The following is a 24,637-nucleotide window of genomic DNA, read 5'->3' as shown; positions in this document are numbered from 1 at the left end:
AAGTCTAGATTTTTTGAGATTCTGAATTTTCTCTCCTTTTCATTTATTTTGTATTTTATTAAGATACAAGAAGATCTTTTTTCTTCATTAAATATAGGTGAGTAAGGCATATATATGTCTTATTTTAAGTTTTTTGATACAGATCTCATACTTTCTAGGGGTGTTGAGGGGAAAGGTCAGGGTTTGGATGGTTCTTTGAACTTTGTTGAGATTGATTGATAGAATATTATTGTTGTTATTATTATTATTACTATTATTAGATAAGCAAACGACAAGTTAAACCGAACGTTATTTTGAGTGTCTCGTGTAGTTGTGTTATACATTATGATGTTATTGCTTATTTCTGCGACCTCATAACGATGGCAAAGGCGGCCCGCCTTTCATCATTTGATGATGACAAACGTATAGTGAAAAACAAATCAAAAAACGACTAAATCAGCAAATTCGACGATAACGGAATCGAAACAGATTACGAAACGACATGTGCCAGCATCGGATGCAGCGTCCGCAAATAATTACGCGGTCGAAAGAATGAATGTGTGTGGTGTGCGGGAGCGCGCGGCTATATTATCAAAGTTAAATTTATGTCGACGCTCATAATAAGCCACGTGTTTATTTATTTTATAATAAACATATATGTATATTTTTTTACAGAACATATAATACTATTGTATATATATTGTACTTGTAAATATTCTTGTGCGCAATTCTAAAAATGCAAACGTTCTGCAACCGTTCAGATGACAGTGGATGAAATACTAAAAAGAATAAAGAAAATGACAACGTACACACGATCCACATATTATTCGATTTTTTTTTTCTTTTTTGAATCGGATAAAAAAAAAAAAAAAAAAATAGCATATTATATTATAAGATATTTAGTTTATGCACAATAAAAACGAACGTCATAACTTTGGCAATGTGCATCGCTCGCGAACAATACGAGTTCATATGTGTACCGATATGGCTATATATATTGTAAGTATATTTGTTTATGCGTGTGTATGCGACGCGTCTCGTCTTACAGTATGATAACGTGCAGGTAGAATTATGTGCAATAATATTTAACAACAATAACGAAATAACAATAATAATGACAGATTTTGGCCGCGGCGTCGTATTCGCCTCGATGACCCGACATACCGTTAGCGTCTGCTCTGCAGCGGTAGTATATAGCAATAGCTGCGGTACCCCATATACATAATACTCAGTCCCCCTCAAAATATGTCTTTTTTAATCTAGATAGATTATCAGTGACCCATACGCTTGTGTAAAAACGCGATCGCATATCATACAGAGGATAAGCGAAAAAAAATACTGAAAACAGGTAGGTACGTTGCAGCTTGCAGCAGACAATAGTGTAACAATATTATTATTATTATTATTATTATTATTGTCGTTGTCGTCTGTGTATGCATAACAGACGCGATAACAATGCCACACACACACCCAGACTCATTCGCCGTCTGCGCCGACGACGACATAACACGAAGAATATCAAACACACGTGCGCGAGCACTCTGTATGTGCGCTGACAGTATATACGCATTCAATACGTCAATCAACGGTGGCGGACAATAAAATACATGACTACGCGTATAATACCCATAAGAGTATTCGAAACGATATACAAACATGTACATAAGCCGCGAGACATAAATAATATTATACTCTGGTTAGACCTCGTCAGCGGGTGTTAAAGCACATAGGTGTATTATATGTATATGTATAAGTATATTGTTATATATTATAATATGTACATGTCTTATGCGGCGTATATAAATTATTATAAGCGATGTCTATATTATAAGAGACAAAACTGTCGCAAATCCTATAGACGAGTTTTTGCCATTTTTATTTTTATTGATTTTTTATCGTACCAAAATCCTACGACGATCGTATTTATTGTCAAGCATCAAGAGGAACGTCGCTTTTTTATTTACACACATTATACATGCATTATATTATGTATACTTTTTCGATGTATATATAGTCGTTCCGGTGACACGCGCGCCCAAGAAACCGTTTTTATTGTTATTATTACTGTACGCGTTATAATATTGATATTGTTTATTTCACCCGGAGACAGTGTAATATAAGCAAAAAAAAAGTACTACGAAAAAACGGCTACGACGATATAATATAATGTACACGATAACAGTGGTAAGAGGGATTGCTAAACAAAAAAAAAAAAACCATAAAAATATCGATTGGCCAAAGACTGCAAAAACCCGTAACAGCACGCATTCTACAAGGAAAAACAATAATGATAATCAAAAATGTATATTATAGGTATAAACTGTTATATAATTACACGACTTTATGGTGACGTGGATTTTAAATCATTTACTGTCACAGTGGAATTCATTTTTGGCCGCAACGACCGCCGCTGCTGCGGTATCATTCGTTTTAGTATTTAAATATGATATGAGCGTAGAAAGATAAAGAATGAGAGAGCTGAGCACTAGTTGACCAACTTTTAATGAAAATAAAACCCCGTCACTTTATATAGGTATTTACTATTTATTTATATATATGCAGTGTACTCGTAGCTACCGTACTTTTGGACCGCCACTACCCGCCGCGTATAACCACCGGCAGTCGATTAATATTCGGAAACTGGGAAATTTAATATAAAAACCCAAACCCGTCGCCGGTTCTTACAGTCGCATTGAAAACGTGCTATTTGAACAATATATAACTACTAACCGATCGAAAATTAATACACCGTGCTTTTGTGGTACATCTACAGATGTATATAAATAATATACGTATCGCAATCAAACATTAAACCAATTCTTGAGCGCAGGTTGCGAGTAAAAAATAAAATGAAATAATACATATGTATACTAATAATATTTAGTCACAATATTACAGGTTTTTCAGTAAAATATTCCCCCTCTGAAAATCGATATACGCAACAATGACAATAGTATTTTTGTAAGTGTACCTATTATATAAATATTTAGGACTAGATGTTGATGAATTCTGTATTGATTGTTTTTAAATGAATAATTGAACACGCATATTTTCTTGATTTTAAGTAGATTTTTTAACATAAGTCAGATAATTTGTTGTATTTTTAATACAAATTTATAATAATTTTCTACTCGAAAACATTTTTCCTAGATTAAAAACAATTTCTATTAACTCAAATCTCTATGAAATTCAATTAAATTATTTTGAATTCATAAATCACAATAGGTATTCGTTGAATTTATTTTTTGTTAACAGTTTACATTAACGTTCAATAGTTGTTTTAATTGTATACGTTTGTCGTAATTAAAAAAAAAAAAAAAAAACTAATACAAAACGATAATTTGTTTTTTTTTTTTTTGAGTTTATATATCAATTTTTAATGTATTTAGGACTATTTTAATGTATTAACAGTATTTAAAATTTAGTCCAATAGAGAAGTAAAGGATATAATGTATCTATCTGTAATACTTAGCTCGCCTATCTTAATTTTAAATATTTAGAAATTATAAGTTTATAACTAATTAAGAGATCATATAAAATTTAATTTGCATAATATATACTAAAATTCTCAGAAAAAAATATGCCGTTGAGAATATTAGATAATTTTTCAAAAAATAATTTTATAATGACTATAAATTCTGTAAAAAAAAATCTTATGCTATTTTTACTTTTTAAGAGAAGGTGTGTTCAACTTGTATATACCAAAACCAGCAGTACTTTTGTACGTGTATATCGATCCCTCAGGACACCGCATTAAGACCGCAAAGTTCCGTTGCACGTGTACATAGACATTTGCAGCCGTAGTGGCGGAATTACATAATAATAATATTATCATGCTGTTTGTTGGAAACTATTTAACTTTGACAACACGGTAAAAAAACGATACATATCTAAGGCATAAATACTATTGAATATGATAATATTTAAAGATTACGATTACGTGCAATTTTACGAGGAACTATACACACATACGAGTATGATTTCAAAATATTTTGAAATGTCTCAAGTGTTGTGGTGCAGAGATATAATCGAATTAAAAAAAAAAATAAATATTTTATCTCAGCTCTTGGATGTTTGAAAACAGTATGTGTAGCTTGAAAATTATTCTTTACAGTGGAAGCTCTGATATAATATTATATTATAATATCACGGGAGTTGAATGCGTTCACGCGAGCACTGCAGTCGGTTTTGGGGCCGCCCGCGGCCGACTACTGTTATTATAAGCTCAATTATTTCAAGTGAATTCATCAGCGACGCGCACTCTCGTTTATTATTATTATTATCATTATTATAATGACGGCGATTTATGTATACATTATGTACACCGTAGATGAGACGATTACTCGGAGATGCTGGGGTGCAGCACGTGTAATAATAATATTAAAATATACATATCGTTATCGCGAATCGATGCAGTGAAAGACGAGGAAAAAATATAAACAGTAGCAACGAGTAATTTTTATTACTATCACCGTTATTAGTGTTTTATTTTACACCCAGAGGCCAAGTATCGTGCACAACATACTCACACATGCGCGCGTGGAATATATAGGTATACATATATACACATACACCTGCAAACGTGACAAAGTGCAGACACTACACATAACATTTCATATAACAGAGAAGAGCAGGCACTAGGCAGAGTATATATATATATATATATATATATAATATATAGGTAATATAGAAACTCGGCGACCAGATTGAAATTACCACCAAGACGATTGCTTTAATTTGAGAGTTTAAAAAGGAAAAAAATAAATCCGTACAGAAGTATATAAAAAAAGAAAGAATTATGAATTATTCATCGAGGTTGTCGTGAAAGTCTCTCGGCACTGTTATAATATTCAGCCCGAGATCTTTTTTCGTTTTATATACATGTGTGCTCGCGTGAGCGCGTACTGCGTTTAGTTGTCACGCTCCCTCCTCGCTCGTCTTTTGGATACCACGGCTGGAAGTTCTTTATTCAAATTTCATTCAATTGTTGAACACTGGTGTGTCATTACAGATTTTATATAAAATAATAAGGGGAAAAGAAAAAAATTAAAAACCGACTGGGACATCTTTAGCATTTTTTTACTACTGCATCAGGGCACGTTTTAAAAGGATTAACGAGCACAACCGTTATCCTTTGTCGGGATTTAAAAAAGAACAAAATAAGATTTAATTACATCGTTACGATGACGATTTTAGAAGATTTGAAAACATTTATACATTTATACTTCTACATATAGTACATGATCAATGTAGACGCAAATACGAATTGATCGGTCGTAGCTAGACTACAGCTAAGTTGCACAGTAATAGGATTCTTACTAACTAAAAAAGCACTTAGCACCTGTAAATAGTAAAGTGATATATTAGATTATAGAGTGATTGGCGACCACTTTTGCAGTATGAGATAATACAGCAAAATTCCCGGGATTAATAACGATAATACTGATGAACGATTTAATGTTTTATTTTTTCAGTCCTACTCATTGTAAACAATGATGACAGTTTATTCTTCAAGTTTGAGATCGGATTTAGCGACGATCGTATCAAGGAATATTTAAGTACACCAACAGGTATGTTTTAGAAATAGTTGTTTACGATTCGTACAAAACAGAATTTGAATAATCGTTTAGAAATAGCTGGCAACAGCGTTGCTTAACAGAAACTGTACTATAAAATATAGGTATATTGCGCATGGCCGTTTTTGACCAAAATACAATTTTTTATAATATATATATATATATATGTAAAAAAATTACATGATTGGTATATAATTTTTGTAAAATTAGAGCAATAATATAATTACATAACTTTGAAAATAATTAAATGTATCAAGTACATAACATTTTGTAAAATAAAATGTAGAAAATTATTTAAAATACATTTAAGGATCTATATATTATATTGACATTATTTTTTTTTATTAATATGTCACAGTATGTAATATGTATAATATTATATACAAAAATAAAATTTAAAACATATGTGTAAATTTTTGACATATTAACATATAAATAATGTTAATAAATAGATATTCTTGTATTTTAAATAACTTTCCACATTTTATTTTACATGTTATACAACTGATACTTTTAACAATTTTCAAAATTATATAATTATTCAAATGCCCAAATTTCATAAACAATTATATACCAATTATTTTATTTTTTTACCTATTTAAAATAAAATGTTGTTTTGGTCGAAAAGTGAATCGACCGAAAAGGAAATCCATAGGATTTTGGTCGAAAACGGTCTCGCCCCATATATTATACTTTATATACATGACCGTAAATGTAATCAAACTCATTGGGAATTAGATTATTTACTTTTTTTTTAGAACGTTTATCGTCACGAAATATTTGCAAATGTACGAGTGCTGTTATAAGAACTCACACCCCACTTTAATACTACCGTATACAATACGCTTATATTATTATGTACCTATAATACACATGTCCAATGACTGGAGGGTGGACGTTTTTATAACAGCGACCATTCGTTTAGTTAAGCCAACTGCTATGTGTTCTAGTCAGCTATATTAAAATTCTATCCCCGAACACGGCGCTCGAGTATTATATAAGCCAGGATACCTATATATTATTAGAAATCAAATGCGTTTGTGGTGCGCTACTAAATCAACGGTTTAAATGGTAAACGCGTAAAATACGACACGGGTGTCACGTACATTACACAGGTATACTATAATATAAAATACCATGTCTTCAAATGTGAAAACCGCACCGAATAGCGATCTATAAATTTGTTATTTATACCTATATGATATTAAATTCGAGGGGGTCTCGAGCGCGCGTACGCTTCGCTCGTGTGTGGTTTTTACGCAATGATATCGGTCACGCGATGAAATACGATTTTGGGTGAAAACGTATTGTGTTATACCACCCAGTGAGAGGGTGAACGGGTATTTTCACCACAATCGAGGCCATCTTACCGAGTCGTAAATGTACACTATAACAATATTATGCTCCAGCGTTGTCGGTCGTGACCGCACGTGTGTGATCCGCCCGCGCCACTATAAGGAATTATTGCGCATCTTCGCTGGGGGTGGTAGTTTGTCATTTTTAGGACCGAAAACCTTCGTACAGATTATTTGCGATTCGTTCATTTATTGTATTATCGTAACCGAAAAATGTTGTGGGAACGGGTCACACATAAAAATATATAGATATCTACACAAAGAGTGTAAATGCACACGACCTTATCATTTCACTATGATATTATGTGATATATATTGTACGTTGTATCTATATAATAAACTACAGAATTTTACAGCTGTTTTGAAATACTATACACCTGCGACTTGCGAGACGTTCATTAAAATTTTAATTCCCAAGGTTAATCGTCGTCGGAAAATGAAAAACGCTGGAAACACGTGACGAAAAAAACTAGACTATAATATATTATATATACTTCGGGGATTTCGGCACGTTTATTATATTTCTTTGCTCGGAGCGGTTTATATATATATATATATATATATATATATATGTACGACAATTTTGGTGAAAAACAATACGAAATATGAGTTTCAATTTGGGTCTTTCGTAAAAGAAAAGGAAACAATTTAATATGAAAATATGAGGTCATTTTATATTGCACTGTAAATGTATAGTAGGTACCTTACCTTTTGAAGACGTGACAAAAGTTAAGTAACCCTAAACAAAAAAGATTACGTCAGAACGACTGCACTTTCTTCAGGGAGTTACTTAATTCATATTTGTTATTTAAAGTAATACGAATTGATAAGGATATATAATATATACATGAAATTATTAAATATAATCCGTATAATACGACGAATAATATTTTTATGGAAATAAAACGTCATAATTTATTTTATGAAATACGAAAATATTTAATTTTGTTTGCGCCCGTGCGAGTAACGTGATGATAAAACACTTTTATATTTTCATCATTATTATTATTAATTCTGTATAAAATAAATACACCTTTTTTTTTTTTTTTTATCCTTGATAAATTGATATTTTGATCACATGTAATGTTTAGTTGGTGTGTCGAATTATATAAATGCAGTAATAGGTTCAAAAAAATAACAATTATTGTGAAAACCGACACGCATAATAATATAATATAGATAATTTTTTTTTTATGTATACAGACTGCGTTTTATGATGGCCACTATCTTTACAGTATGATTTTTGATAAACAAATACTGAGTATTATAAACAAGTAACACACACATGGTCTTGGTAAAACTCACATAAAAAAAAAAAATGTATAAATAAATATGCAGACGATAAAAAAAAGTTCTCGTCCATCAACGCATAGTTAATTGTCAATATATTTGTAAATGATGAATTTTACCGTCAATAAGGCTGTGGTGTTGCGGAAGAGAGGTTTTTCGGTGCTTTACAAACGAACGGCTTTTGAAAGAGTGCGTTGATTAAAAGCGTATAATATTAAGTCTGTGCATGTATATATACACATGTGTACATGAAATCGCCACCGCACACGATTCGAATACAATTTCTCATTCAGCTCGGTGTCGATCTGATAAATGTTAATTTTACCCTTTGATCCTGACCGCGTCCGAAACAGACTGTGTGCACTCGAACGAAAGACCACGTTAAAACCAAAATCATGAACTAAGCCTCACACACTATATTACATGTATTATATCAGTACTCAATTTCTATACCTATATTTATATTATACAGCTATATATGTAATGCGTAAAAAGAAATGAATTCACATATTATTTTATCGTTTTTATCACAAGCATTGTCCATCGATCACTATCGTATAATATTTATTATAATGCATCAACATGTTTTGTATTCTACTACCTACGCATAAAAATAATGAAATGTAAATAGGTTGTCATTAAAACAATATTTTGTATCAAAAAAAAATTTGTTACGATAAAAGATATTTCATAAAATATTTCGATATCTGTAAAAACGTACGCGTGTTAAATGAGCTTATACAAGTACCTACTTCGGACAATAAACAAAAAATGTGATTTTTTTTATAAATTGATGGTAATACAATTACAGCGTAGCCCGTCAAATGGATCATTTCAAATTTATATGAACAAAAACAGTTATTGCTAAATAATTTTGAATTTCATTAATTAAATTTACTATAGTGTCCTCGAGTTTTCAGGCTTACTGTCAATTTATACACAAATGATTGCGATTGGTAGTCGTTAAGTATTAGCCGCCACTCAAGACGTGCAACATACTGAAATCGGACTGAAGAATGTATACATAATACATATAGGTCATAAAGTAATCTGGAATGTAACCTGGATAGGCTCAAAACTAGCGTTCGGTATGCGATTCGGATTTCTACCAAAAGACAATCTCAAGCATTCACAGCTACGACTTATATCGATTTAATACATGTATAGTATCATATTCGACTATACTCACTCATATTGTTTATTAAACTATATGTTGTATAACGTATATATAAGTATAGTGAGATTTGATATATTATTATAATACGAATTATACGTATTTTGTGCGTAATTCGGCCCCTACGTCGCTATTGTCACTATCGATAACTAACACTGTAAACTATACACGGATAGGATATCAGAGACAGTTATAATATACTCGTATATACAATTTGTACATAAGACGATGGATTAAAGCGAAATTAATAAAGTTAATGTGCTACAATTTCACACTAAAGTTCTGAATAAAATCGTATGAGTTCCACAATTTTAATACCAATATGAATCGTACGCGTAAGTATAAGGTATAGGATCGTATAAACCTCTCCTTAACTTAACCTTTTTTAGGGTCTATACTTCTCATGAGTAAGAAAATTTATCAGGAAACTGTGTTAATGAAATTCGAGTGTTTTGCTGTTCACGCACAATATTTTTGTTAGAACGTAGGTATTTTATGTTTTTAATAATATTTAAAAAGACCCTACTCCCTCCACAAATGCTTTACTTGCTGTATGTTATATTATGAAAATATGTAAAAACTAAAGTATTAAATATTATTATTTTTCGAAATAACGTCGTCAAAAAAACTTAAAACCATTATGAATTGACTACATTTTTTCACAGTGCCTATTTATGATAGTATGCCGCGGTAGAGATAATAATATAATGAGACGATATTTTATCAATACAGCATTCAAAATCGAAATCAATATTTTTTTAGTAGAATTGTTCTTTCAAACATAACGATATTTCATGCGATTTATTTGTGAACGTGTGAAACAATTTTCACGATACACCGTAATGGGTGTTCCACAGCCGTACTTATAAGTTTGGAAAGTCTCCAAGCGGAGTCGATAAAATAAAAAAAATAAATAAAAAACGTGTTAATGACGTATAGAAGATAACCCGGTGTATATATACATGTATAAATGTTAAATTCTAAATGTATATACTTACACAGTTGTGTTCACAAATGTTCTTCAAGTTCTTGCCTTCAGTCTGCAGTACTTCACAATATTTCCAACACTGTAACAAAAACGAAAAAAATCGATAATTATGTGGTATTAGTAATATATTATATACAAAGCAATTTATATAAACATATATATTTAGTATACACGCAACGTGTTGAGGAAGAAAAAAAAGGAGAAGAAAAAAATGAAAAATATCCAGAGTCGTCTACCTGGATTGACGAGTAGACATTTATTAATGCGGTGACTTTGGTGGGCGGAAAGAGCGGGCGATCGTGATTTGTTGGTCCAAGGGTTGATTTTATTTACTCGTCAAAAACCTTTGGTCTCCGCAGAAGACCTTGGGTATTCGGGTGAACGAAGGAATGGTTGGGTGCGCAAGTATCCATGAGTGTATATAGTTAACAATACAAAGTCCACCACACCCTCGAAAAAATATCTCAACAGAAAATACATGCGTGGCATGTGTACGAAAAAAGAAAAACTTTTTTCACGCAGAAGACGACCCCTAACAGTTGCACTTACGCTCTCGAAATCCTTTAAGGAAGACGTGCAGAGACGCATCTTGTATAGGGACGAGGGTGGGTGTCTGTGTGTGTGTGTGTGTGTGTGTGCGATGAGAATGTGTCCGGAAGGGGCTAGGAATGGCGGCGGAAAACGCCAGTGGCCGAAAAAAGATAAATTGCTCTATTGGGAAAACCGGTCACGTACTCGCGACGAGACTATATATAGATGAGCGGACGGACGGCAAATCGCGAGTGCGTCATTATTACTTTTGCCCAACACTCACCCCATGTTCAACTACCATCCCTCTTCCATCCAACCGACAGTCGAAACCTCGGGGCATTCTTTAATACGTCTGTACCCACATATATAATAAATTGCTCTAAATACCATGGTTAGGCTAGACACACACAATTTTAAGTTTATCGCAATGTTTTTACAACAGATCACGGTACAAGCCGTTCTCTTACTACCGAAATCGAATTTGTTTATATACAAACACCATCTTATACACAAATATATATAGTTGCACAGCGTAATCACTTTTAATGAAAAACACTGTACAATTTTCTAATCCAATATTGACGACGTGCAGGTGTAAATTTTTGGAAAGCAATTTTTTCTTCTAACGCTATTTCCTGTATGTATTATACCCGTGGGTACTTGGGTTAAACAAAAAACACGGTGATGGACAACGCACAACGTGCAAGGGATTTGTTCAAGGGATATATGTTATATATACCTATTATACCTACTTATTTATGTGTGTGTGTACAATTTGATTTGAAAATAAACACATATACATCAAGCACTTATACGGCGTTAAAAAAATTATAAATACAAAATAGTTTTAAAAAATCGAATATACCTAATAATGAAAAAAAAAACTGACGACCATAAATATAACACTTGAACGTCGATAAATTACTATGTATTGTGCTAGAGATTTGATGTAAAATTGTAAACGCCTATAATTATTATTTATATATCAAGATAAGTGTATTTTCACATATGTAAGGAGAACAAGAGATTTTTAATCACAGCTTTAAAGTACACTATACTCGAGCCTACTGCTGCTATGGTTTTGTTTATAGAAATTACCTACACATACTTCAATAATATACCTTACTCGTGTTGCAAAGTGATGGGAAAAATAAAGACGGCAAAGGAGAAATTTCTATTATTTCATATTTAATTATCATTCTCTGTCCAAGATGCGACGTCATTATTATGTTATTATATAATAGGTACTAACAAGGAAAATGATGGCTTATAACGTGCGCATCCAATTATTATTGTAAACTGTAAAAAATCAAAATAAACGATCGATTTTCGTTTTTAATTTTCGATATATATTCAAACATCTGTGATTCTCGTACGATGCCAGTACCGCCAGACGATGAAGTATTTTCTTCTATTTAGTTTTCTTTGTCGACTTCTTCAATTTTCCATTAACGCCCGACCTATTGTGGCCTGCAATCTCCGTCGTCACGAAAATCACTAAAGTAAGTTGGGCATACGCCCGACGCTTAATCACTTGCCATCACCGTGCTTATAATAGTATTATATTATTTTAACCCAGAGTTTCAGTGTGATGTATGCAGCGAAACAGTAGTATTTAATTTTTTAGAGGTGGGGAAGACGTGGGCGAGGATGGAAGTCAGACGATGCAGCAACGAATATTACCCAGTAGCCTCGCCGCCGGCAGGTATTTATGTACCTATATATATAATCAGAGATAGGTAGGTAGATAGGTAGATAGGTAGGTTTGAAAACCTATACACATACTTATATAATATATTATATTATAATACTGGTCATAGTAGTTATAGTACTTGTAGTGGTAGCTGTGTTTAGTAGTATAGAAGTAGCTAGTAGTATTAACAATAATAATGGCAGCTAATCAATCAGTTGCCCGACGATTCGTTATGCTCGGACAGTGCACTGCATATTATAATAGTCGTTGTCGTCGTCACCGTTTAAAGATATTATGCTAATGAAAAACCTCCGGCCGCCAGTTGGGTCGTGGTGCAGTTTGCATTCATTATGCGCGAGTCTAATAAGCGTACAAGCCGTCCATTACAATCTTAGCGCGTATATTATAATGTTCTAAATATGCGATTGGCTTTCGTTCGCAGGTTTTAGTTGCAATACGGTTGCTTCTGAGGCGTCACGCAGAAGAGGTGCATCTCCGAGTTCTCTGAAACCGCTCGTACTAGCAAACCTTATACCACCTACAGTTCACGGTTATATAATTTGCATCGATCCAATTATATGTGACACGTGCCCGGTCATGATATAAGCATCATAGATTTTTGATATTACTTATAAAAGTAAAGTCCGACCGGCCATAACGCGTAGTAAAAGTCGATGCTATCATAGCGCAGTAATAATGAAAAAAAAAATAACTGGTGACGGACCGTTGAAATAAATCAATACATTTTGACCTTGATCGCGTGGGTTGTATAATAAAATAATGCGTCACCTATCATACGCGGTCTCAGTACCCACACGACTAGATAGAGCTGTTCCTAACCAACGGCAACTGCAATTAGACATTTTTTTTTTTTTTGTCTATGGTGGTTGTTATAATATGTATTTCGAACAGGTTGACCAGAATGATAATTGTCTCCGTTTTATATCTATTTATATACCTTTCGTTTCAGTTATTATTATTTTTATTTAGTTCTATGCTAAACCTAAATTAATAATATAGCTTTCTATAAGATAAAAAACCAAGTGTAACTACAACGTTATTTAAGTCTTGGACTCGCGTGTATATCGTATATGTATAATATGTCCCTGCGGGCTTTCGTCCGTGTGCCGTTAACGAGATAACGGGGTCTCCACGGCTGTCGGACGAAACTTAAAACGCACTCATGCAGTCTTACAACTGCGCTATAGCTGCTTCTGACGGCTGAACGCTAAAGCGACGATTGAAGAGGGGGGGGAGGGCTAGAGAGCGAACACGACCGCTTTCAAAATGGAAGTGACATTTCGCCACCGCCGTCGTGGTCATCGGCGAAGCACAAGCAAATCCAGTTAAAGCAAAAAGTGGATTATGGTACGCTAATGTAAAAATAATAAAGTATCACATAATACAATATTTTCACTTAAATATTAATATTATTTAATATCCAAACATCCATCATCCTAAACACTTACGCGGTCAACCACCCAACTTTGATGGTTCTGATGGTGCAGGGAGTACCTAATATTTAGCATGTAAGGCTCAAGTTTAAATAACTTATAGCCATGTAACAATGACTCAACAGCATCTTCCTACAAGCTACAGTATTTTCATATTTTTTTTTTCAAATTTATTTATTGTACATATATTTTACATAAGTAATGTACTAATATGAAATAGATGCTCAATTATAATATTTTCTATAATTCTATAGCAAAAAAATATGTGCATACATTTTATTATTAAACTAATGAATGACATTAAATTAGACGTATTAAAATCATAAGCTATACAAAAAATATTGTAAAGGCAACATGCGGATAAAATGTAGTTTTTTTTACTTAATTTATTGAGAAAATCGCGTGTTTGCGGGGTAGCGTTCAGTCGGATGAACAGATTATTGAAGGAGAGGAAAAAAAATATTAAAAACGTTTTTCCCCACCGAAAAATGAGTTCCGTCGCCGGACGGGTAACAAGTGTAAAGCATCTGGCGTCCGATGTTTATTTATTTTTGTATATATATATATATTACTATTCGTCGGCGACCCACACGGTTAACTAAACGTATATGTATAAAATTCTCACAGGACTAGAAAAAAAAAATGAAAACAGAAACAATGAAAAAAAATCAGTATATTTCGGCAGTTTCTGAATAGATTGTGCGCGAAACTACTTACCCCTCACACAGTCGTAGCATTACATAGATGCGTAGAGCAAAAAAATAAAAATAAAATATGATCATGCTGCTGTATTCATCAATGTAATGGTAATAATATTGTCGATTCTGAGGAAATGATAACGATTTAGGCACGAAACTCTAAGTTGAACGGCATAATGTGTCTGCAACGATATTATTTGTGTTTAATATTAATTGCAGCTCTTTCAAAAGACCACTATTAAATAAAATAAAATTAATGAAAACTTTTATATCGTTTAAGATTGTTTACTTATCAGTTATAGTTGAAAATATTAAATATACGAAGTATACAAAGTCTAATGAAAATTTTGGACATTATAGTTGATGACTCGTAGATGAATTTAGGGACTGTGATAATTTAGGTAAGACGTGATGGACGTGTGATGATGCCCCGCGGAAACGTTGAAACAACATAATTAAAATATTGAGATTGTAGAACGATGCGCGAAACGAAGACGACAAAAAGTCAGACGTCATTTAAACAACACGCATTATACGGATTCACTGGTGTGAATAATTATTATTGTGGCGTCACTGCGACACAATGGTTTCAAAATGCACACGCATTAGAATAATACATATTTTTTAGACGAGTTATTTTGATGATGATACTATGGCGTCACAATATATATGTATATAATTAATTGTTTTGATGCGGGCGCGGTGGACGCGGAAGAAAAACAAACGGCGTATAATACAATAACAAAAATAATATATTATAATAATATGTCATGTACCTATATATGCATGTGTGAGCGTGTAATAAAAAAATAATAAAATCACCTTCACCTGCCGATGTTATCGTGGAGCACGTAAAAGGTAAAGGTACCGGTGATTCGAAATCACATATACTAATAACGATATATGTAATCGGATAAACGAAAACGATTATTTCCCCTTGTCATCGTTATCATTTACCTAATTTTATTTCATCTTTGGCCCGTGGGCCCAGCTGTCTCAATAATGACATGTCCAAAATTATTAGTATCGGTTCAGTGTGCGTTACATGATGTAAAGACATATGTTAATATGTAGAAATCATAATTTGGACTACAATAGCTGTTTATACGCGACAGCGGGTAACGGTATACTATTATTGTACAAGTGTCACTTACACAATCGGTGTTAGTTTCAAATGAAATTAAATAAGTATATAGGTACCAAACGCCCGTGGCAAACGTGAAAAAAATACGTATGATGAAATAAATAAAATATAAAAAAAACGAACTGCACAGTATGCGAAATTTTGGTCACCCACCATAGAGTAATCGTGGCTCCTACTTAATAATAATAATAAAAATGTAACGTCAACGTCAGTTTGAACGCGAGCGAATTTGATTCGTGTACTTAATGAAACGAGGGATTTCCGGAATTCACTCGTTCCGGACGACTCTTACCGAATACATTTTTAAAAGATTAGCATACCTAATACAATCCGAACATCCTATGTACATTATTATTCAAGACGAGATACGTTATACGCGGGTACACCTTACCCATGATAGGTACAAGGAGTAATTTAGCTAAATGAAAATTAGTTTTTGGCTTTCTCTTCGTCTTTTTTCGCGCCCAACCAAAATCCGAAATCCAGTCACAGCAGGGTTTCCGATGAGGTACTACACGGTGCCACTGGGTTATATTTATTATTATTATTAATATAATATTATAACTCACGTTCTAAAATACAACGGGCGATGGTGTTGAAGTTTAAATTATATTTTACGAAATTCGTTGCGGAAACATTTTTCATACAACGAGTTATGTGCACCGGTCATCTCACCCACGTTGCAAACTTGTAGATGTATCAAAATATTATTATGATTATTAGCGCTATGGCAACATAATACTATAAAGCCATATTATATTAATAATATTGCAGTTATACGGTCAAATGGGACGTGAAATATTACGGCGGAACGATCGGAGGAAGTTATTATTTTTTTTTTGTCGTTGTCGCAACGTTATTTATGAACAAGCTGCATATTTCGGCAGCTTGTTGTCGGTTACTGTTGTTGTAGGTGGCTAAGATACGCGTATTTTTCGTCATCTTGCTGTCCTCACAACATATTATATACCGATTTGTACATTACATTGAGTAATATTGTAACAGTTTTGAGACAACACATAAAAATTTAATAGGTACATCATACAAGTCCTCGTAACTAACGCTCTCCCCCCCCCCCCAAAAAAAAAAAAAAAATCCGAGACGGATAGTAAGTACTATATTATTTATTTTATTATACATTGCATTTATACATTTATACATTGCAGTCGAGTTAAACGGGCAAAGTTCCAGGACAATGTATGAGCGCAGTACGTGTGTGTAAATTTGCTGAGTGGTTGAGTGCGCTCGCAGTTTATCCAAAAGTTTTTGCCGGGAGAGGGGTTAAAAACTGCACTTGTCTTTTCTGCGCAATATTAAAATACAGACGCAAAGTCGTATACATATATGCGCGCATTAGTTTATAGCATTATTATAACGATGTTAATATTATGATAATATCACGTCATAAAAATTTGAACGGCCTGTTTTTGTTGATAAAATAATAACATTATAAGCTACGCAAAAATAAACATAAGAGAGGCCCGTCTATCGCCGCGTAGCTGTCACCGACTTGAGAGAAACAATATTCCCTTCCATCTTGCTTGTGATTAACATAATTAACGATTGTATAATTGGAATAGAAATATAATGTGAGGCACTCGCATACCCGACGGCTAAATAAAAAAACACACTTGCCATGACTATAGATATTATTATTATTTAAATGTAAAATAATAAAAATAATAACAATAAAATATAAAGGCAGGAAGTTTTGGGTCCTGGTCGTCGCCGGTAAAATAGTGATGCCGGCAACCCCGTCCAAACCGTTGGCTGGGCGGGGAATAGCGGGACAAACAAAAAGGAAGTGAATATTTCTTTTGTTCGCCCACGACATCAAAGACGTTCCGATACCGCCTACTTTCCCTAATGTAAACAACTCCGGAATTGTACAGTGGGGTCGATATAATAAAATATACCAATCAATTTGCTAATGAACCGCAGCAATCGGTTACTATCTATCCCAGTTAAATAAAATGAGTTTTCTTACTTTCAAAAAGAAATGTTTTTTTTTTTTTTCGAAAAAATGTTTTCGTATATAACAATTATCAAGTATGAAATATCATGTAGAGATTTATTGTATACTACACGATATGAAAAAATTACTCGTGGCATAATGTTATGATAAAACCATCAATGATTCAACGTTACTCAACGAGACAAAAAAAAAATATATTACCTTTTAAATACTAATAATTTTTATTTCACCCATAAAATACGAGTACCTACATAATTATAAAAATGGTTATACATGCATGTATATAATATGTATGTATAAATGTGCGCGGGTGTGTGTATGTGTATGTATGATTGAAGAAGGAAAGAGAAAGATGTGCATAGAATATAATCCTTTACGAACGATAACCACACCACACAAAAAAAAGTTTCAAGTCGGTCTTGCCGATTCGATCCCTCAGCCCAACTTGTATATAGTTGTAGTCGTACACATGCACATAATTCCTAATCAAAGTTTTGTAACTATACACATATCGGACCATGGGTCACGTCCGCACTATAAATTAAACGTGGCAAATCCCACGTATTATATGTATGGGTATATACTATATATGTTTGACATGAACACGCATTGTAGATATAGGAACTATATAGGAACGAGAAAAAGTTGTGGAAAAGAAAAACTTTTATTTTTGTATTTTTACCCCACCACTCACTCATTCTCTATCAACACTCTATCTCACAATCACCGACCATACCATTTGCTTGGAGAAAAAGAAAATCTCTTGATACAAGAAATATATTCTATGCGCTGTAGCTCTAAATAATATGATATATATATGTGTGTGTGTGTGTATAATATAGTGTATACGAATGTATATGAGTGTGTGTGTGTGTGTGTGTGTATGTGAAAATTTCTCGCCGAGGGGGCCAAAAAGCTCTAAATCAACCGGAATTAGGACCGTCGGATCCGTGTTTTTGTTGTGAAAAGGAAAAAAGGGATTGTCATCCGGATAAGACTTAAAAGGGCCGCCGAAGTGACAGATTTATGGGTGGGATGGGCTTAAGTATGAAGAGACGATCGGTGGAAGGTAGGGGGTAAAAAAAGTTTAAACTTTCAACGGCTTAGGCGGAATAATGGAATTAGTAACGAAAACGGTAGACGAGGTGAGATGGAGAGGAGTATGGTAACTGCGTTTGGCAAGCGGATTAAACACAAGTATAAGTATACGTATATACCTATATAAATATATTGTATGGTAAACGTAGGTTTACCTGCAGTGTGTATATTTGGTGTGATTCGGTCGATTTGGTTTTTTCAAACTTTCCCCCAACTTCCGGGATCATTATAATCCATCATCGATTTTGATTTCGTAAATTATTCAGAGTTTAAATTGACATGTACTTTATTACAGCATCCATAAACCGTCAAAGATGAGATTACTCATCAATGATCGGTCTGTATTCAAGATAATAGTAAAGATACGAGTATGTGTCATATTATATGATAACTATTATCAAGTCACGCGTCCAGTGATGACGATTCCTATTTCTCGTTATCAACACGCAATTTTAGGTTGTATAATAATAATGGTGCCATATATGCACAGGACGTATACAATTGTTTGATTAAGTATTTTTTATTAAATAATATCCACCGAAAACTTTATATTATAGACACAATGACCACTCTACAGCAGTTCGATCACAACAACTTTATGTACCATCTCTAATTACCAAATTTTTAATGAATAACAATTATTAATATTTTAACAATTATTGTTAAAAGCCACGGGAAACTCGTACCGCCGCGGACTGCATAGTCTGCCGTATCGTTTTTAGTTTTATCTCATTAGTCACATCTACCGACGGTTTCTTATTACAATATCCATGCACGATTGATTACGCGCCTGGTTAGTAAGTAATAAGTATATAATACTATGATGGTTATATACCAGTCATATTGTATAATATACAGTTGTCTCGAGAGTAGGAATATGCACATGCATTCCATGCGCAGTCACAACCAGTGAACCAACTGATAAGTTTTGAATTTCAGAAGAAAAATAAATTTTGAAAAAAACCCGATGTTTTATCTGAGTCATCTCTAACGTGTTACGTGCGCTCGATTTTTCAGCTGATACAATAACGTCACAAAACGTAATCGAACTACGTGCCAATGATTATTGGATCGGTATACGACAAGTAGTATTCTAAAAATCTAATCGAAACAAAATGTTTAAAACTGGAGAAATCTATATATTTCATCAGTTTTGTCGTTGTGTAGCACTGTAGTGGGCGAGTAACGGCGCACAGTGCAGCACACATTAAAAATAATATATTATTTACAATATTTGCATTATTATATTGTTACAAAAAGTAAACAAGATGAAAAAACACAGAATCAGAATCGACGGTTGCTTAATTTTCGTAATCGCGATACTCATAATGGCAGTCACCCCGTTTTCAGGAATATTTATACATATATCATACTTACTCCCGGAGTGTAAATCACGATTCCAAAGGGCTCAAGCACGTCAGTTTTTTATACTGACGAATTATTATGGTCTTGATGGGTGAGAGGGATGAAATACGAACTGTACACAACGTGTGTGTCTGTGTGAGTGTGTACGCTAGCGAGACAAATGCTATCAAGTTCTCTGGTAATACTACGCGGTAGAAAACGTGGAACAACATTAGAAGAAAGGGAAAAAGGGAGAAAAATATCACAATTTCCATCAATCAAGAAAAAACCAATCGACGGTGGCGATGGTTCATTAACTCGTAGGCGACGGTGGCGGTACAAATTGGCCTCACGCGTAAGCTTAAAAATCTACGAGTGACGTCACCGTTATTTATTATCACACACACACACACACACACACACTGGATACACACGTCTATATATATATACTCACACAACCGTACTTTTCCAATAAAAATTGACCTCCACGTGGCCCTGCGCACCGCTATAACTCATCGGCCGTAACAAATTAGCTCTAAACCCCTTCGACGAGGACGACGCTGACGATCTATTTCTCCAGACGCGTGCGGTTTCCGCGATAGCAGTTGATTCTTAACGTTCAGCGGACCGTATAATAATGTTTACGACAGTTTTTCTCTATTTGTCCAGCCTCGCACAACGCACTTGCTTTACGCACATTATCCTGCAAAGTATATAAACTTGCCAAAGTCTCGTAACAAATGAACTTCCACTGTGACTTTTTAAAAAAAAAAATAACTGTAACTAATTTTTGTATACACTAACGCACAGAATTATGTTAAGTTTATGACATCTATGCGCACAACTATGGGTTTAACACCCGACTAGCCCTGATTTATGATATTTCCGCACCGCGATACCGATCTGCAATGTAGATGACCTGACGGAGAATGCATAGGTTAGGTGTGTTTAATATAATAAAATGTTACGATATCACTATACAATATGACCGCCGCTACAAAATCACTAAAAAGCTTCTATTATAATATACCATACCCCTAACACGCTCCACGCCCGCGACTACTAAATTTCATTATTTTTATTTTTCGACAAATTTGCGTCTCCGGAACGGTGACAACCCTCTGACAATATACCGGAAACCGGTTCGAAACGCACATTTATAATTATTATATGGCAATATAATTGTACGCGGTATTAAACGTAGGCTATTATTATATTATACATTTTTTTTTTCATTTTTTTATTATTTTTTTTCTTAATCCTAAAATTATGAACAAACCGGTTCCAAGACCCGTATATGTGTGAGCCCGCGCGTGTCATCTTCGTTAATGATATTATAAATACGCACATATATATATTTATTAAGCTCGTACATATATTGTACATACAACGGAAAATTATTTTTTTCGCGTCTTTTTCTGTACGGTGGCCTCTGCGAACATATGTATATATATATATATAGATGCAGTCAAACTGTCAAGAGAATTCAAACACATGGACACGCATTTATACATATTTATATATAGGTACAAATATATACGATTACGCAATGGATTTGCATAATTACACTTTATGACGCTGCCGCCGTTGTTATGACTTTGTTATACGACCGACGCGAAAACCGCCGTCGCGCCGGACACACTATATATTCTAATTTAATCTGACGGCCGAGTAGTTATTTCTTACGCGCGAACCAATTTAAAAGCAATAAAGAAATAAAAACTGCGCTTGAGCGACACAAAACACAATTACGTCGTATTTATATTTTAAGTCCTTGTAAGACTTTTCTTATATTTTTAAAAAAATAAAAAACTATTTTCGTGTACCTATGTGTTGTGCTCACTTGGTCGATAAATAAGCGTTATAACGTGTATTACGTACGGCTTCATATCGCATCAAGATTCAAGATAATAATACAAATTGTTCTTCGAATCGTTGTATATATGTAAATCCGGGGAATGAAATTATGACATGTAACACCGAATGTATGATTATCATTATTGAACGATATTACAGTCATAAATTAAAAACAAACAACGCGAAACTGTTACGACATGTGAAAGTATGCAAAATAATGTATTAATATAATAATAATACCATGGAACTATGGAAGGTCATCTATTTTGGTTCGATCAAATATCATAATAAGATTCGATAACACAGTGTGTACTGGAATCGTGGGGACTCGTATGCAATAAAATAATATTCATACAATATGAAAAGTAGGTATCATAGTAGGTATCATAGAAGTCCCTAAATCGTCTAAAGTAAGAATTTAATGACGAATGCGTCATCGCCCTGATCCACGACGATGTTTAGCTAACAAATGTACCTATATACTTATTGTAATATTGTTAACGCGTCTTTGTGTATATTATTAATTATAGTTGTGCAGACTACGCGTTATGTTACTACAAATACATATTATTACTGCAGTCGAGATCGACAGAACTGTTCCACAAAAATTTCAATTTTCTCACAACTTTTGCACCGGCCTAGGTACTATAATAATAGTATATACCAGAATATAATATATGCATATATTGTGTAACATCGACACGGTATAGCGGTAAAATAAAAACAAAAAGTACACGTATTATTATAAAATAAACGACACGTTGTTAAGAAGTTTTTTACGCTACTCGTTTGCGGAACTTCGTGAAAAATCGTATTACCGTTGTCATCTCCATAGATGTATATTACTATACGCAAGACACAACAAGGTATTACTGTAGTCAGTAATTCCTCAAGATTATGCGGACGATTTTTTTTTTTTTTTAAAGCGCTTTCAAAACTTTTGATGATGTTTAGCGTGCACGTTCTTAATTCAACCGTTACTTGGAATGAAAAAATAAATAAATAAAAACTACATTCAACGCAGAAATCGTTTTCGTCCCCTAAGTAATATTCCTCGAGGCATCTAGAAGCTGCTTGTTCGTCTTATTTTTCGTACTCAGATTTTAAAAACAATACCACTTAGTTAAGATTGCATAACCCGAGGTCGATTATATCATTATTATATATAATATAGAGCCGATTAATTTCGCAATAAGTTTTTATTATGTAATTAATAATAATATCTCAACCAAATAAGATGTAGTTATTTTTATCCTAAACATTTGTGTTAACATACATGTTTATATCATATTGTATTATAACTAATATTATATTATTGTGTATTAAAAAGAAAATATTATTTATTTTAATAGAATGCATGATAGGTAAGAAACAACTACAAAGCATAAAACGAAGACTTTTAATTTGACTAATTCACCAGACTGAAATATAATAACATTAATAACAAAGAGTTCGATTTTAACAATATTTGTATAATACCTAATTGTTTTGTTAATATATTATGTATAACCAAATTACTATATATTATTAGTATTGGTTGATTTTTATTATTGATTTAAGACAATTGTTTATATTTTATAATGCTTAAAAGTAACGTCAAAAAGTTGGTATTTACTATAATTTTATAAATAATAATAATTGTATTTTTCTCTCTATATCTCATATTTTGTCTTGTCATCATGGACTTTTTTCCGAGAAAGTGATTTTTTTTTATTACCTAATGGTTTTTATTTTTTTACATAAAAATAACAAAACATAATTTTCATAACTTCTATATAAATTCCTCAGATTTATGTAAGTACAGTAAATATATACGTATAAAGTCGACGAATAGCGAGTATGAATCATTTTTTCATTAATGTTTTACTAGTTTAAATATTTGTTGTTTATATATATATATATATATTACAATATGTGTATACACAATCATTAAGCGACGAAAAAAGTTTGAGAAACATTAATAAAATTATTTTGTCATTATAGAGGTCGTTTTCAGCGCCGTAATAATAAAATGTATATAATATAGTAGGTACACTGCAGTATTATCGAGGAACCTTAAAAATGCGGATTTAATAAAATTTGGCAACACATTCAGTGAATAGAAAATCATGTCTACGCTCACGTGTTATGCGAGACAAACGACTTTTGAAAGCTGTCAATTCAAAGAACCGTTGCAATCATAAATAAAAAATACACGTATATACATATTATATGCGAAACAAAAATGGAAAAGAAAAAAAGTGCTCGATGACGATAACAATAGTTGTAGTAATAATAACATAAAATTATAAAATATACGAGTCTACCGTCAATAATTAAAAAATAGTGGCCTGGTATGGTGCGGTGATTGGCCTCAGTCACTAATGTGTTCTGAGGTCAAGCATCGGTCGGCGTCACTAAATCTCGGATGGGTGACTACCCGAGTTCTTAGTGACGAATTCATGGCGCACACACATACATATGTGTTCCATCTGTACAAAC

At 33.1% G+C, this 24,637-nt stretch overlaps 1 protein-coding gene across 1 annotated transcript in view; it reads right to left on the bottom strand.

The window, feature by feature from the left end:
• The window catches only part of LOC112602348, a 124,752-nt gene that overhangs the window by 39,809 nt on the left and 60,306 nt on the right, over positions 1-24,637 (bottom strand). The window contains exon 3 of the mRNA XM_025350380.1: positions 10,373-10,441. Within this exon, the coding sequence (XP_025206165.1) occupies positions 10,373-10,441 (69 nt within the window). The remainder of the gene's footprint in view (positions 1-10,372; positions 10,442-24,637) is intronic.

The sequence above is a fragment of the Melanaphis sacchari genome, unplaced genomic scaffold, assembly GCF_002803265.2.
Source record: "Melanaphis sacchari strain LSU unplaced genomic scaffold, SCAv2.0 Contig103_pilon_pilon, whole genome shotgun sequence".
NCBI lineage: Eukaryota > Metazoa > Arthropoda > Insecta > Hemiptera > Aphididae > Melanaphis > Melanaphis sacchari.
The sequence above is the reverse complement of the archived record's forward strand: the minus strand, read 5'-3'. Positions and strand labels throughout refer to the sequence as shown.